The sequence below is a fragment of the Lytechinus variegatus genome, chromosome 10, assembly GCF_018143015.1.
Source record: "Lytechinus variegatus isolate NC3 chromosome 10, Lvar_3.0, whole genome shotgun sequence".
NCBI classification, from domain to species: Eukaryota; Metazoa; Echinodermata; class Echinoidea; order Temnopleuroida; family Toxopneustidae; genus Lytechinus; species Lytechinus variegatus.
This window is the reverse complement of record NC_054749.1, coordinates 24,234,880-24,247,802: the sequence shown is the minus strand read 5'-3', so window position 1 is coordinate 24,247,802 and position 12,923 is coordinate 24,234,880. Positions and strand designations below refer to the sequence as shown.

At 37.8% G+C, this 12,923-nt stretch overlaps 1 protein-coding gene across 1 annotated transcript in view; it reads left to right on the top strand.

The window, feature by feature from the left end:
• Positions 1–2,956: 2,956 nt before the first annotated feature.
• Positions 2,957–12,923, top strand: part of LOC121422742 (protein sidekick-2-like) — a 73,426-nt gene continuing 63,459 nt past the window's right edge. Inside the window, exons 1-5 of the mRNA XM_041617922.1 lie at positions 2,957–3,249; positions 3,866–3,946; positions 5,726–5,926; positions 8,380–8,491; positions 11,089–11,267. Of these exons, the coding sequence (XP_041473856.1) occupies positions 3,075–3,249; positions 3,866–3,946; positions 5,726–5,926; positions 8,380–8,491; positions 11,089–11,267 (748 nt within the window). The 5' untranslated portion in view covers positions 2,957–3,074. The remainder of the gene's footprint in view (positions 3,250–3,865; positions 3,947–5,725; positions 5,927–8,379; positions 8,492–11,088; positions 11,268–12,923) is intronic.

Sequence of the window (12,923 nt, the reverse complement as noted above, 5' to 3'; positions counted from 1 at the left end):
AGTCTCTTAGTATCTGCATGTGTTCATAATGATCAAATGGTCTAATTTCTGATAAACATCAACACCATTTCATGTGTTGATTTAGTCTAACACTAGTTTGTGTAAAGTAATCAGATAAAAAGAACAGTTTTATACCCCTTTCATAAACCCATCCTCCAATTATCTGCCTAAGAGTAATGCGGATAATTCAATAAAAATTGCGTTCACAAACCCCGAAAATAATCTGCACTTTTTTTTATGAGCGCCCGACCTGAAAAAGGTGGATAATTGTCATGGCAACTGCACACGCCCCCTCCGATGGGGTTGCCTTGGAAAAGGGTGACCTTGTGACCGCACTATGGCAATTATCCGCATTACATTGGAAATGCGATCATAAAGTCACTATCTGGTCCCGATGCTGCTATTATGCGAATAATAGCAGCATCAAAATAATGCGGATAACTTTGTGAAAATTCTCCATTTGCGGGCTTGCTGTAGTGTAGAGTCGGAAGACCGATGAGGATGGGAGGGTATCACTCTGGTCCAGTGAAAGTGAAGGATGGCAATGCCAAGTGCCAAGGAACTTGTTTTGATGTGTGGCAATGTGATTGATGACTTGACCATGGCAGTGAGTGAGCTAGAGATCTGGATTTATGAGATGCAAGTTCATGGATGAGATTTGAGCTACTCGGTGATAGCGGGGCAGTATGTACATGCACACGTGTTAAAGGCTAATTGGTGAATTCAATGTTCCTTGGGTAGCAGCATGACAGCTCAGTGAGATGATATTGCAACATGCCCGGATTCAGTCTTTAAAGGCCGTCACTCCAAAGGAAAAAATAAGTATGAATGACGACCTCACTAATTCAGAATATTTTGAAAGAAGATGACAAAAATCTATAGAGTATTCATAACTTTGTCCAGTTTGCTTTGGCTTTGGCAAATTGAATAGTTTCCTGGATTTCAATTTCATTCAACAATCAACCAGAATATTTAAGGTGACCACAATAGAGAATTGACCAAAAATCAGTTCATTCTGCTTTTAATATGAAACCCATCTTCCTGTAACTGGCATATTAACCTATCATGAATGAATATTACAAAATTTATTATTTATGTGAATCATAGTTGGCTAAAAAACTGAATTCATGTCAATCAAAAAGAGGAAAACTTTGTGTAGATGTATTGTAACGGCTGGATGATGCTTTTGTATGTAGCCTATAAATCACAGGTACTGTACCGTTGCTTGTGGGATGTTTATTCTACTATTAAAGACATTGATTAATATGACAAATTGAATAAAGTTCTATATGCCTGGGTATGTGGTCATGAGTGCTGTCGCCAAAAGACTGCCGTAAAGAAAGTAAAGGTAGCAAATAGTAACTTGATCAGAGTTTGCTGGTGGTCATATTGTTTCAGTTGAACCAATGATTAAACACTAGGGGTTCCAAATCATTGCGGTGGATTAAATTGTCTGTGAAAGGATGCGAGGTGCGTTTAATTACGCTTCTTCGTTTATTGGCCAAGAGGGTGAAGCGTTTGAAGCACGTGTCACGGTGGCTTTGCTTCAATTAGCTGGAGGTTATCAAGGGGAGAGTAGCGTCACGGTTTCTTACTATAAAAGAAAGAGAAGATGCCCCGAAGACCCACTCCCTGCACACACCTACTAAGTATTTCTGCTGTATGCCGTAATGGGCGCAGATTGAATTTTAGTTGAAGCACTCGGCGCGGTCAGATTTCTGGCTGTGTAAAGCAATTACACCGGAGATAAAATGATGCACAAATTGACTTTGGTTGAATTTGATAAGTGAAAGCTTATTGCTTGCCCACCGGGAACTGCACACATTGAACAGTTGAACTCGATGAGAGGTATTTGAGAAGGAGGGGGTGGGAGGGATGTGAGGGGAGGATGGGGAGGGATGCGAGGGGAGGATGGGGAGGGATGCGAGGGGAGGATGGGGAGGGATGCGAGGGGAGGATGGGGAGGGATACGAGGGGAGGATGGGGAGGGGCAGAGGTGAGGGTCCTGATAGCAACAAGTAAACGCCCCTCTTTCGTTTTTCAAGCATATCCGAAGATTTGATTATCTCTGAACTCCTAAACATGGTTGGGGTTTGTGTCTGAGGTGCATTCTCACTACCCCTGCCATAAATCTCCCTTCCCCTTCACTACCCATTTGCACATTTTAGGAGCATCATCACTGTCTGGATATTGTCTTTGACTCAAATTTATCATATTTTTCTAACCAATTGTTAGATTTTTTATGTTTAAGGAGTACTTAGTATTCTGTTTCCACAGATGCTGTAATAAAGTTAACACATTTATGTTAATACAAATGTCTAATGTGAGAAGGTTGTTAGCATGTGTTTGTATTCGCGCATTTCATGAACATCTTCTGTACATTACTTTCTCTGAATGGATTCTCTGTCCTCGCCAGATGTTTCCTATATATGATGCGAATTTTGGTTGATGTTTTTCATGGTTTCAGTTCAAATGCCAGATCGCTTTGTTAGAAGGGAATCAAGGGTATAAGGGTATACATATGTACCCCGACAATATGATTGAACAAATAGATCTGTTTGAAGGGGGGGGAGGGGAATCAAACTTTATTGTTGAATCGTAGAGGCAACTTCATGTCTCTGGGATCTGATTCATACCCTCTACTCTATCTCCTACAAGCTTTATTGGACCCTAAACCTGAAAAATAAAAACTTTACCAATCACCAATTTTTGCAAGATTTGGGGACATTTGTCTTCACGAATTCTACTCTCACCCCCTTCTCTGGTCTTTAACACCCTTAACATGTAATACTTTTATCACGTCTTTACCAACAAAATCTTGCCTGTCATGGGTCTTTCTGCTCCAATCATGCATGTCTGCATAAAGCAGTGAAGTTGAATGGCCCCCATGATGAAAATCACCATTTTTTAAATGAGATTAGTACAACTTAAATAAATACCAATGATAACCATGCCATCTTATCTTCTTTTCATTTTCAGATGCCTTGGAGCAACCGTTCTTCACCTCGCACCCGATCGGAACCACCGTTATCAACTCCAACCGTCACACCATCTCCTGCCAGGCCACTGGGACCATGCCCATAGACTATGGCTGGGAGATCAACAATACAAGGATCTTGTCCCCAGACTGGGAATCCAATTCCTACACCTTCACGCAGATTGGGAAGAGCAACATAGGGGTATACCGATGCACGGCGATGAATGTCGTTGGGACTGTCATCAGTCGAGGGGCGGAAATTCACGTTGCTTGTAAGTTTGATTTTTTCCAAAGGAATAGGGTGTCTTTATTTTCAAGAGACCAAAATAAAAAAAAATTTAAAAAGAGAATTTAAAAAAATTCAAGATGTTGAATGATTATAATCCGATAAAATTCCAGTCCCTGACAGTTTCACTCCATTCTTTCCATAATGTGATATCATGGTATAAAAAAATTGATTAATTTTTATTCATTTCAATTACATTCTTCAAACATTCCAAAAAAGCCTTTAGAAATATAAAGTCAAAATTATTTCTACCCACCTACCATGAAATATAATTTACATCAAAAATAATTTTCATTTTTGTATCCATGTAATTGATAATGTTATTAATTTGCAATAGCCAAGTAGCCCATGCAGTATATATCTGTATTTTTTAAACTAATGTCTTATTAACATTTTTTCCTCTTCAACAATTTAAACTTGAAAAATTATTTCTGTATCAATTTATATCTTTGAAATTTTGATGGGAATGGAATTGAATGCAATTGAAACATGACATTTCATGTTTATTCAAGACTTCAGTGCTGTTTTCAAGTCATGTGTACATGTTCATGTATGAAATGTTTGACATTTAGACACGTTATTCGTTTCATTTTGTCTTCTAGATTTTGAGCCATATCTTGGTCTCCCAGAGACGACACAGGTCAATGCAGGCGAGGCAAAGATTCTAACATGTCCTCCCTATGGTAAGGCTTACAACACAACCATTAGCAGTCACTAGAAGAAAAAAGAGAAAAAAGCAAAAAAAAATTCTCTTTTTTCCCCTCCCTCACACAATTGTCTCTTGCTGCTTTCTGTTCCTGCGTTCTTTCTATTATATATCAACACTGCTTATAAGGACAAAACATGTGTTCTTATGATAATAGTAATGATAATAGTCTGCTTTTATATACTTATGTACCGCTTAATACATCAGAACGATGACGTCTCTTCCGTAATATTTGACTTTTTATATTCAACTCCAAGAAAGAAAGGGGGAAAAAAGGATATTCCAAATTGCAGTTACAGTGTAACTCTTTTCCATCAAACTGGTCCCCCTCCCTATTCTTTCATTTTTTTCTATCAAGAGATAAGTTTTCATCTCAAAAAGCATTACCCCGTTTCATTATAATTATCAAATCATCCTAGTTATTGTGATTCCTTTTAATGAAATCAGAGCACATATCCCCGGGCCATTCAATCAATTAAAAGAAAATGCTTACGGGCACACATATGGTTCAAATCCTTGATTAATGAAAAAATTATTTGCTTATTTGTGCAAACTGTAAAACTGGTGGTTTTCTCTATCCTCCAATTAAACTCCAGCTAAATATTTCGGATAGGTAATTCCTCTTCATTTTCCGGTTCTTTGAGTATCTCTTTAATGATGGCATTGTATAAATACAATGTGTGCAAACAGTGAGGTCTGCATCTATTGAGCGTGAATCATCCCCCACAATCATTGAATGCCTCTATTTGTTCTTTTGGTTTTGTCCGGACTTTGAACCCTGATTTTGCCATTTTCAGGCTTGTCTTGTCTGCATCTAGTCTATATCCAAACATTTTTTGAAAACTTTTTAAAAAAATCATCAAATATTATGAAATAGATGAATTCTTGTCCCATTGTACATGTTAGTAAAAATACTTGAAAGATATGTGATTTGTTTTGATTTCCCACCTTTACTCTCAATGGTTCAATGGTTTTAATGTAAAATTTGACAAAGGTACGCTGTAGAAACTTTATTTCCTCTTTTGAAGTTGTGAAAATTTGAAAGCAGACTTTATTTATCTTGGTTCAAATATGCCTCTGTCTGTTTTCTATTGGGTATCATTGTGCCGGGATTAAATGCACTGTAAACGAAGGTGAAATAAAAGTTGAGAGGATGGTGTTTGAATAGTCTGTGATTGGGCGCAAAGTCTGATTCAACAGGGTGGGCCATTGTTTGTATATATGTGGGGAATAAAGGATAAATCCATGTGGAATTCGTGGAAATAATGGCGTACAGGGTAGATGCATGTTTACAGAGAGATATATCAACTTTGATTTGAAATACAAGACATTTCAATGAATAGTCTCCTGATATGTATATGTAGTTTACCGGTAATTAAAATTGAAAAAGAATACATTTATTGACAATTGGAAGTTGTAGTTGATACACACAAGCTGAATGGTATATAGTTTGAATCACATGTATATTAGTTCAGACCTTTCATTTTTAATACTTTTCTTAGTAATGATTTCTGTCCATTAAATTTCTGATCAGTATCATGTTGATATCACATTGTTTTATATGAGCGTCATCATTTTTTGTAGCTTTCCATATTACATATATATATATATATATATATATATATACATGTATTTGGGGGGGGGGGGGCGGGTTCAATAGGAAGTTTTAATGGATGTAGAGTAGTTTTGTATTTTAACTAGATTCATTTCATTTTTGTTTTTAATTCAAATTATATTGAAATCGTTAATATTACAGATAGTTACCCTACTCCAACCATAACATGGCAGTTCAATGGAACGGACATCATACTGGGCTCTGACCAGCTGGTGACCGCTGACCAGCGACTGGTCTTAGTCCAGGCCACTAGTGACCACCAAGGCTTGTACACGTGCAAGGCTCACAACAATGTATACGGACAGACACAGACTAGCCCTAGTGTGACTCTGAATGTTCAAGGTGAGTGATGATCTGTATCCTGAAGCTAGTCCCAATCGGTCCAAATTTTTTTAATTATCCTGAGTCCCTGCACATTATTCTGTGATCGGGGGAGCATTCTTGAAAGGACTTGTCGGATATTTTATCTGACGAGTCCTGTTTTATCTGACAGTTACCATAGTAGCAGTGTTTCTCAGCCAATCAGAATCAAGGAAAGTTGTCAGATTTGACAACTTGTCAGAAAAATATGGTGATGAAACACCTCTGAATAAAGATGCAATTATGTGTAGTGAGCTATTCCATAGGTTTCATTATTCAGAGTCAACTTACCATTGTTTTTTGTTTAAAATATATAGCTCAAATTTTGGTGAATTATCTAGTCAATTTGAAATTAATCTGTAAGAGGGCTAATCTGGCTATTAGAAACTCAAGATTAGCAAACTGGCTGATGAAGATCCATCCATTCAGTCAGTCAGAACAATGTGCAGTTACTATGGACCTTTTCACACATGAATCTTGAATCATCATTGCAATGATGATTGCAATTTGTCTTTAGAATCTTCGGACCTTTCACACAGAAAATTCATACCGTAATATAATTGAAACTTAACTGGAATATACTTCCAGAGTAGAATTTGAATTCATGATTGTGATTAGCGTTCGCGATTCTAGTTTGGTTTCACACGTGCTAAAATTCTTCATTAGCCTTATTTTTCACTGGAATCATCATTCAAATTGCGATTTTTCTCCTGTGTGAAAGGGCGGTATGTCTATCATATTATTGTAAGTGCTTACGTTATCAATATGTTTGTCATGGATTTCTTCAGGAGGATGGTGACCAACAATCCAAGAGGATGTCATTGCTAAGAACCATGTTTCTCCCAGGATATCCTAAGAAACCAAATCATCTCCATATGGTGCTTCAGGGGACTGTTGCATGAACTTGATCTTTATGTGATTTTTCCACAGATAACTGATATAAGCTATTGAAATCCTTAAATCTGATTGGCTGAGAGGAAGTTTGTTAGTGAAAATCACAAATGGGATGCTTCCTGAAAAGTTCCCCTGGTGTATCATGAGTAGTACTGTGATGTTTAAGAGATTAGCAGTAGAGTCTGGAGATTAGTGAAAGTGCAAGGGGTATTGAGCTCCAAGACTCTTATCCTCTGTCTGGATGTGGAATGACGTGAACTCCTCTATCTTAACCCTTACAATGCTGCAGGCAGCAATCCTGCAAAAATACTACCTGGGACATTATGTCTGTTCTCGTTTTTGTTTAAAGCCTATCTCAGGCTTTTGTAAAGGGCCAGTAGGGGAGACCGGGGTTAGTTGAAACATGGGGTAAGTTGAAACATTGTAATTTTCTTTAATGCCTGTTAAATTTATGCAATACTGCCCTCAATTTATTGCAATAATAATTCAACACTTTTGTATCATTAATAGCAATAAATTGAGGGCAGTATTGCATAAATTTATTCAACAGGCGTTAAAGAAATTACAATGTTTCAACTTACCCCATGTTCCAACTAACCCCGGTCTCCCCTAATGTTAATTATACTCGAGTATCGTCTAACATTCCAATGTACACAAGTGTTGTGGTCATTGGATGTTTTTCAGCAGTTAGAATTCAAATCTGGCATCTAGATCTCTCTCTTTTTTTTTTTTTTATAATTGTTTAATAAAAACCCTTTGAGCACTTACTTTACAAATTCGGTAATTGGATTTTAGAAAGCTACAGACACATATTACTAGTAAATCCTGAAATTTTAAGCCCAATTCGTGGTGGAGAAGGGGTTTCAGGTTAACAGGAGAAAAACATGCCACAATGCGTTGCCCAAAATCAAAATAGATTTTGATTAGAATTAGTAAATTTATCCAGTATTTTATTTTTTATCCTTCACTTTGGTTATAAGTCAAACTTTACTTTAAAAAGATTATCTTGGGCAATCGAACTAAAATGAGTTAAGCCCGTCTATCTCTAAAGTTGTTGGCATTTGCCCGATTTTTTTCTTCACGCTTTGCTCAATCCCCATGACAGACGGGATTATTGTGGTTTATGTCTATCTGTCCTTATGCTTGAACTATTCCCCAGTCATCATTAAGGAAATAGCAGAGCATGGATCCTTTGAATGTGCTCACACTCCATGGATTTCATACTGATATTTTATCAAGTCCTCACTGTGAAATTGATTAAAGTTTAAAGAAACTCAAGGATACAAGATAAATAAACACTGCATTCCGGGAATTGACATTGTACAGTTGTAAAAAAAAAGAAAGTTTTATTGACGTATTTTCGCTGGAGTTCATTCAACGAATTCTTATTTTATCTATCAGTGCTCATAATAATTACCTGGATAGGTTTTCCAAGTGCAGGTGGATGCCCATCATATGTCATAATGCTGTATCGGGGTTTAATATCTGTCTAAATTTCCTAAAATATTGTCTTTCTTGTCATTTTAATCACTTTCTTTCAGGTACCTTTACACCCCCTGAGTTCATCGCACCCACAATTGTCCTTCCACCCAGTGATACTGTCGTCAGGCCAGGACAGTCCTTTGTACAAATGGAATGCATCATCAGTGCACAGTAAGTCTAAAGGGTTTATTTTCAGTTGGTCTAATGCCAATTTTTCCAATTACCAACTTGTCTGCTATCATTTGGTCTACCATCAGTTTGTCCCCTGTCCACATGGTCTAATTGCCATTTCAACCACTCACAATTTCGTCTGATAGCCAGTTGGTCCGATAGCCATTTAGTCCACATACCATTTGGTCTAATTGGACTTAGTATTAATTGGATGAAATGAATGAAAACAAAAATGGCTACCAGACCAACTGGTTTGATATGAGACGAAATGGTCATAGACAAACTGGTGATTAGGCAAAATGATGATTGGACCAAATGGTTGTTAGATTAAATGCTGATGGACGGAATGGCATTAGACAATTTGAATGTAGACCATGCGATGAGTGAACGAGTTGGCAATAGACTAATTAGCAACTTACCATCTAAGGGACCTTGTCAACGTCAGAGCCGCATCTTCCCTTAAAGAATCCTACAAGTAGTTTTTCACTACAAATCATTACCATAGACAAAACAATGGGGACTGCATGAAAGCTGCAATTAAAGGACACATAGCATCCTTGTATGGGGATTCCTGTAATAAGACATGGCGCAGACTTTTGACAAGTTGCCTAATGTGTCATGAAAAGGCCTGTCAATATATAGATCGGTAATGCTCAGCCACAAACAACCTGTACCATTTTAAAAAAAGTAATTGTTAACAAGATATATATGAGATGTAAAAAAATGCAGGAAATCTCTTTGCAATTCCATCATCACAGCCATTAAGTGACCGATTAGCTCCAGTGATTCCTGTCTGATCTGAAGGTTTGCAATTAAGATTCAACGTTAGCTGCAAGAGAAAAAAATATTTAGATCCTGAATAGACACGCAATCACTTTACAAGAGGAGCTGTGTGTTGTTTCTCATTGACTGTGTGCTATTGACTGTGTCCTATAAATACCCAGTCTTAAGTAACTCCTTTTCAGATAACTATTAAAAAATTAGCCTATAATAGAGTACCGAAGTGTGACGTCAGTTGCCATGGTGTCATGTGGGCTGGTTCTTAACAGAGTCGCACCTGACGATCGTCTGTACGCATTTTGGCTCATCTGAAAAAAAAGGTCGCAAGTGATCATTCGGATAGCAGCCGTTTTCTTCAATGAGAAACACACGCTTTCATTTGGGGTTCATTTGTTTACAACCAGTCCGCCATGACACCATGGCAATTGACGTCATTTATTCTGTACTCTATTAATACTTGCCTATAGAAACTAAACTGTTTTTTAGATAAAAGTTACCTGTTTTGTTTACTTATTTGATAGCATAAATACTGTAGTATGAATATATTGAGGAGTCAATTAGTGGGTTTATATTACAAGACTACACTGCTAAGAATGGTGCATTATGGGTAATGTACATGGCCAGATATAAGTAGTTTAGCACTTGAGGTGTGGCTATTGGGGCAGCTGGTTTGTATGTCCTTTAAGGCATGAACATTAAATAAGGTAGCACGGGAGATGATTGCTCCATCTATCAAAGATAGAAATTGAATTTCAGGTAATTTCCATTATAGTAGTCAATAGTCGCGGTGATTTGGAGGAGTGCTCAAATTAGGGTATCCTCGCAATGGATGTCTTGCTATATCCATCATAGATCCATTGTAAATTGGAAGAAATTCCCGCTGGAATACAATCATGAAACATTGATGGGTGAATAAGCATGGACAAAGTGATTTGTCTTCCAAGTTGTCTCATTCATTTTCATGACTCCTTGCACTCAAACCATGCAATTCGATTGAAATTTTTAATGTGATGGAAAAGAGTCTTTTATTATATTTGGAAATAGATTATTTCTCTCAATGCATTGAAAGGATATACTAACTGTGCCAAACAAATTCTAGCTCTGTGTAATTGATGCATATTATTCCCCACAGAAATTTAAGCGTGCCGCTTGCTAGTAACTAGCATGCGACTAGCAGGGCGCTCGCTTGATAAGCGAGTGCATGCTAGCGAACAGTCCCTGCCCGTTAAAAGATCGCCAAACTATTAATCTGCATGCATATAACACGCTTATTAAGCTAGCCGCATGCTAGTTACTAGCATGCCGCAAGCGTGCGCAAGCTATGTAGTCGCACGCTTGCCACAAGCTCGAAAATTTCTGTAGGGGTTTTGTGGGTTTCTAGTTCCAATAGGAAAAAGTGGTATGTTAAAAGTTACTGTAAGCTGGGCTTCTAAATAAGGCCATTGTTACTATTGAGTATCTTTTATCAAGGTCGTATATGTACACACATCATTTTTGTATTTCACATTAATGCCCTGTCACGTTGATCTGTGCAAGCCTTACATGTATGTGCCACTTGTGGGTAACTATTTTTTGCTACCCGTAGGTCTCCCACAGGTTGCCTGCATTGACAGTATCTCGCCCTCATCTCACATGCAGTTGCCCCGCAGAAGCGCAAGTCTGATTTGCACACAGAAAAGTTTTTAACATTTTCAAAACTTTGTTGCGGGTGACTTGCGGGCAATCACCTCCAACTCAACCGCAAGACTTGCATAGAACAATGTTACAGAGACTTAATAGTATTATCCTATGTCCATTTGTCTGATCTTTTTCTACAGCCCTTTGAGCTCTCTCCAGATCTCGTGGCAGAAGGATGGTGTAGCATTAGGCCCTACTGGGGCCATCCTCAAAATCTTCAACCCTTCCGAGGCTCATGCAGGAACGTACAGATGCTTAGGTGACCTGCAGGGCTCAGATTTGACAGCAGTAGAGGCCTCTGCAAACCTCACCATGTACAGTAAGTCAGACCTATTCTAGAAAATCATGCATTTACAAAACCTCCTCGGAGCTACTTCTTAATCCTTCCACGTGTTTCTCCCTTTTGTTTTGTGTTTGTCTGTATTCTCTGTTATTGTTTTGTACCTTTGCCCTGTTTTGTGAGGTGTGATAAAGCTTTGTTTGTATCCGTTTTTGTATGCATGTCTGTAATGCTGCTGAATCTGTGTATGAGTGTGAATAATCACAGTGCGTGGAAATCAATATATTTGGATAAGAGCAAATTAGCCCAGACACATTACATTTATAATCAATACTTCGGTGAATATCAAATTAGTTCCAGATGCGTCATTTCTTAGGCTTAATGAGGTCATCACAACACAGCGATCTCACATGTCAGTAGAAGTAGAAGTTAGTTTTGAATTAGGATATGTCCAACAGGCCTAAGAAGATATCCAGGGATAGCCTAGATTGATGATGATAACGACCTATAGCTTAGCGACACTGTTGGTTTTTCTTCATGCAAGACAAACAAATTATATTCCCCTCCGTGAGGAACATCCCTCTTCATGTGTAAACAGATCCATTTGTGTAGCAGCCCTGTTCACATTGCTATGAATTTGGGGTATCCCGGTGTATGTACCCATCCTTGTGATAAAATGGCATTATCTTTTCAACTTCAATAAGAGAAGTCTATATTTCAATTTCAAAAATGATTTTATAAAGTATATGAAAATTAGTTGAAACTACTTTCAAAAAGAGACTTTCCCAATTATTTTTCATATTGTCCTGTAATATCAGAGGGTGTAATTTTGTATGTAAGTATTGTGGTTTTAAAGAGGGATTATTCGGGGGGGGGGGGGGCAGGTGTTGTGCACTCATTACATAGTTGAAACCTCCTTTAATACTTTTTCTCAATTTAGAGAAGCTGAACAATTGTTTGTTCCAGTAATTGAAACCAAAACGTTAACCATTCAATATGATTTGAAGCAATTTGAAGCAATTTTCCCCCAATTATATTCTGTACAATTAAAAAAGTCTGAAATGGCAGTGGGGACGAGCTATAAATATTAGGACAGGAATCCAGCAGGCCTTGTCTAGCTAGACATGTGTGCCGAGACCGTTGACATGTTTTAGGCTGCACAGATTACATAGCGCTAATGACGGCTGTCACACAGTTTGAACGGAATACTTGGTCACCAGTCCATCAATGAACGTGAGTGGAGGAGGCATCGGGGAGGAAGAATGAAAGATAGGAGGAGACAGAGGGATTGGATAGAAGAGTTTATGAAGAAATCAATGAGTATAAGAGCAGCGCTGCCAAGTCTCCCTGAAAATTGACTGATTTTCGAGTGAAAAACTCCAGACTTTCAATGTCTCCCTGATTCATGCATTGATTTCTTTCATGGATTGTGTGTAATGGAGAAAGATCTCCCTCCTTCCTCAGTAAACTCTCCCTGAAAAGAAAATATTAAAGATAGCAGCTCTGAAGCACAGGGAGATAGAAAGAGATAAAGATAGAGAAATTAAGAAAGATGAGATGGTAAAATTAAAGGCAGAGATAGAGAGTACAAAGATCCAAAATTAATGAGAGAGTGGGAGTTGGATATTAATAGATAACATTAAATGAAGAGGTGGGATAAGAGTGGATGAGGGAGAAAAATGAAGGTATAGTATA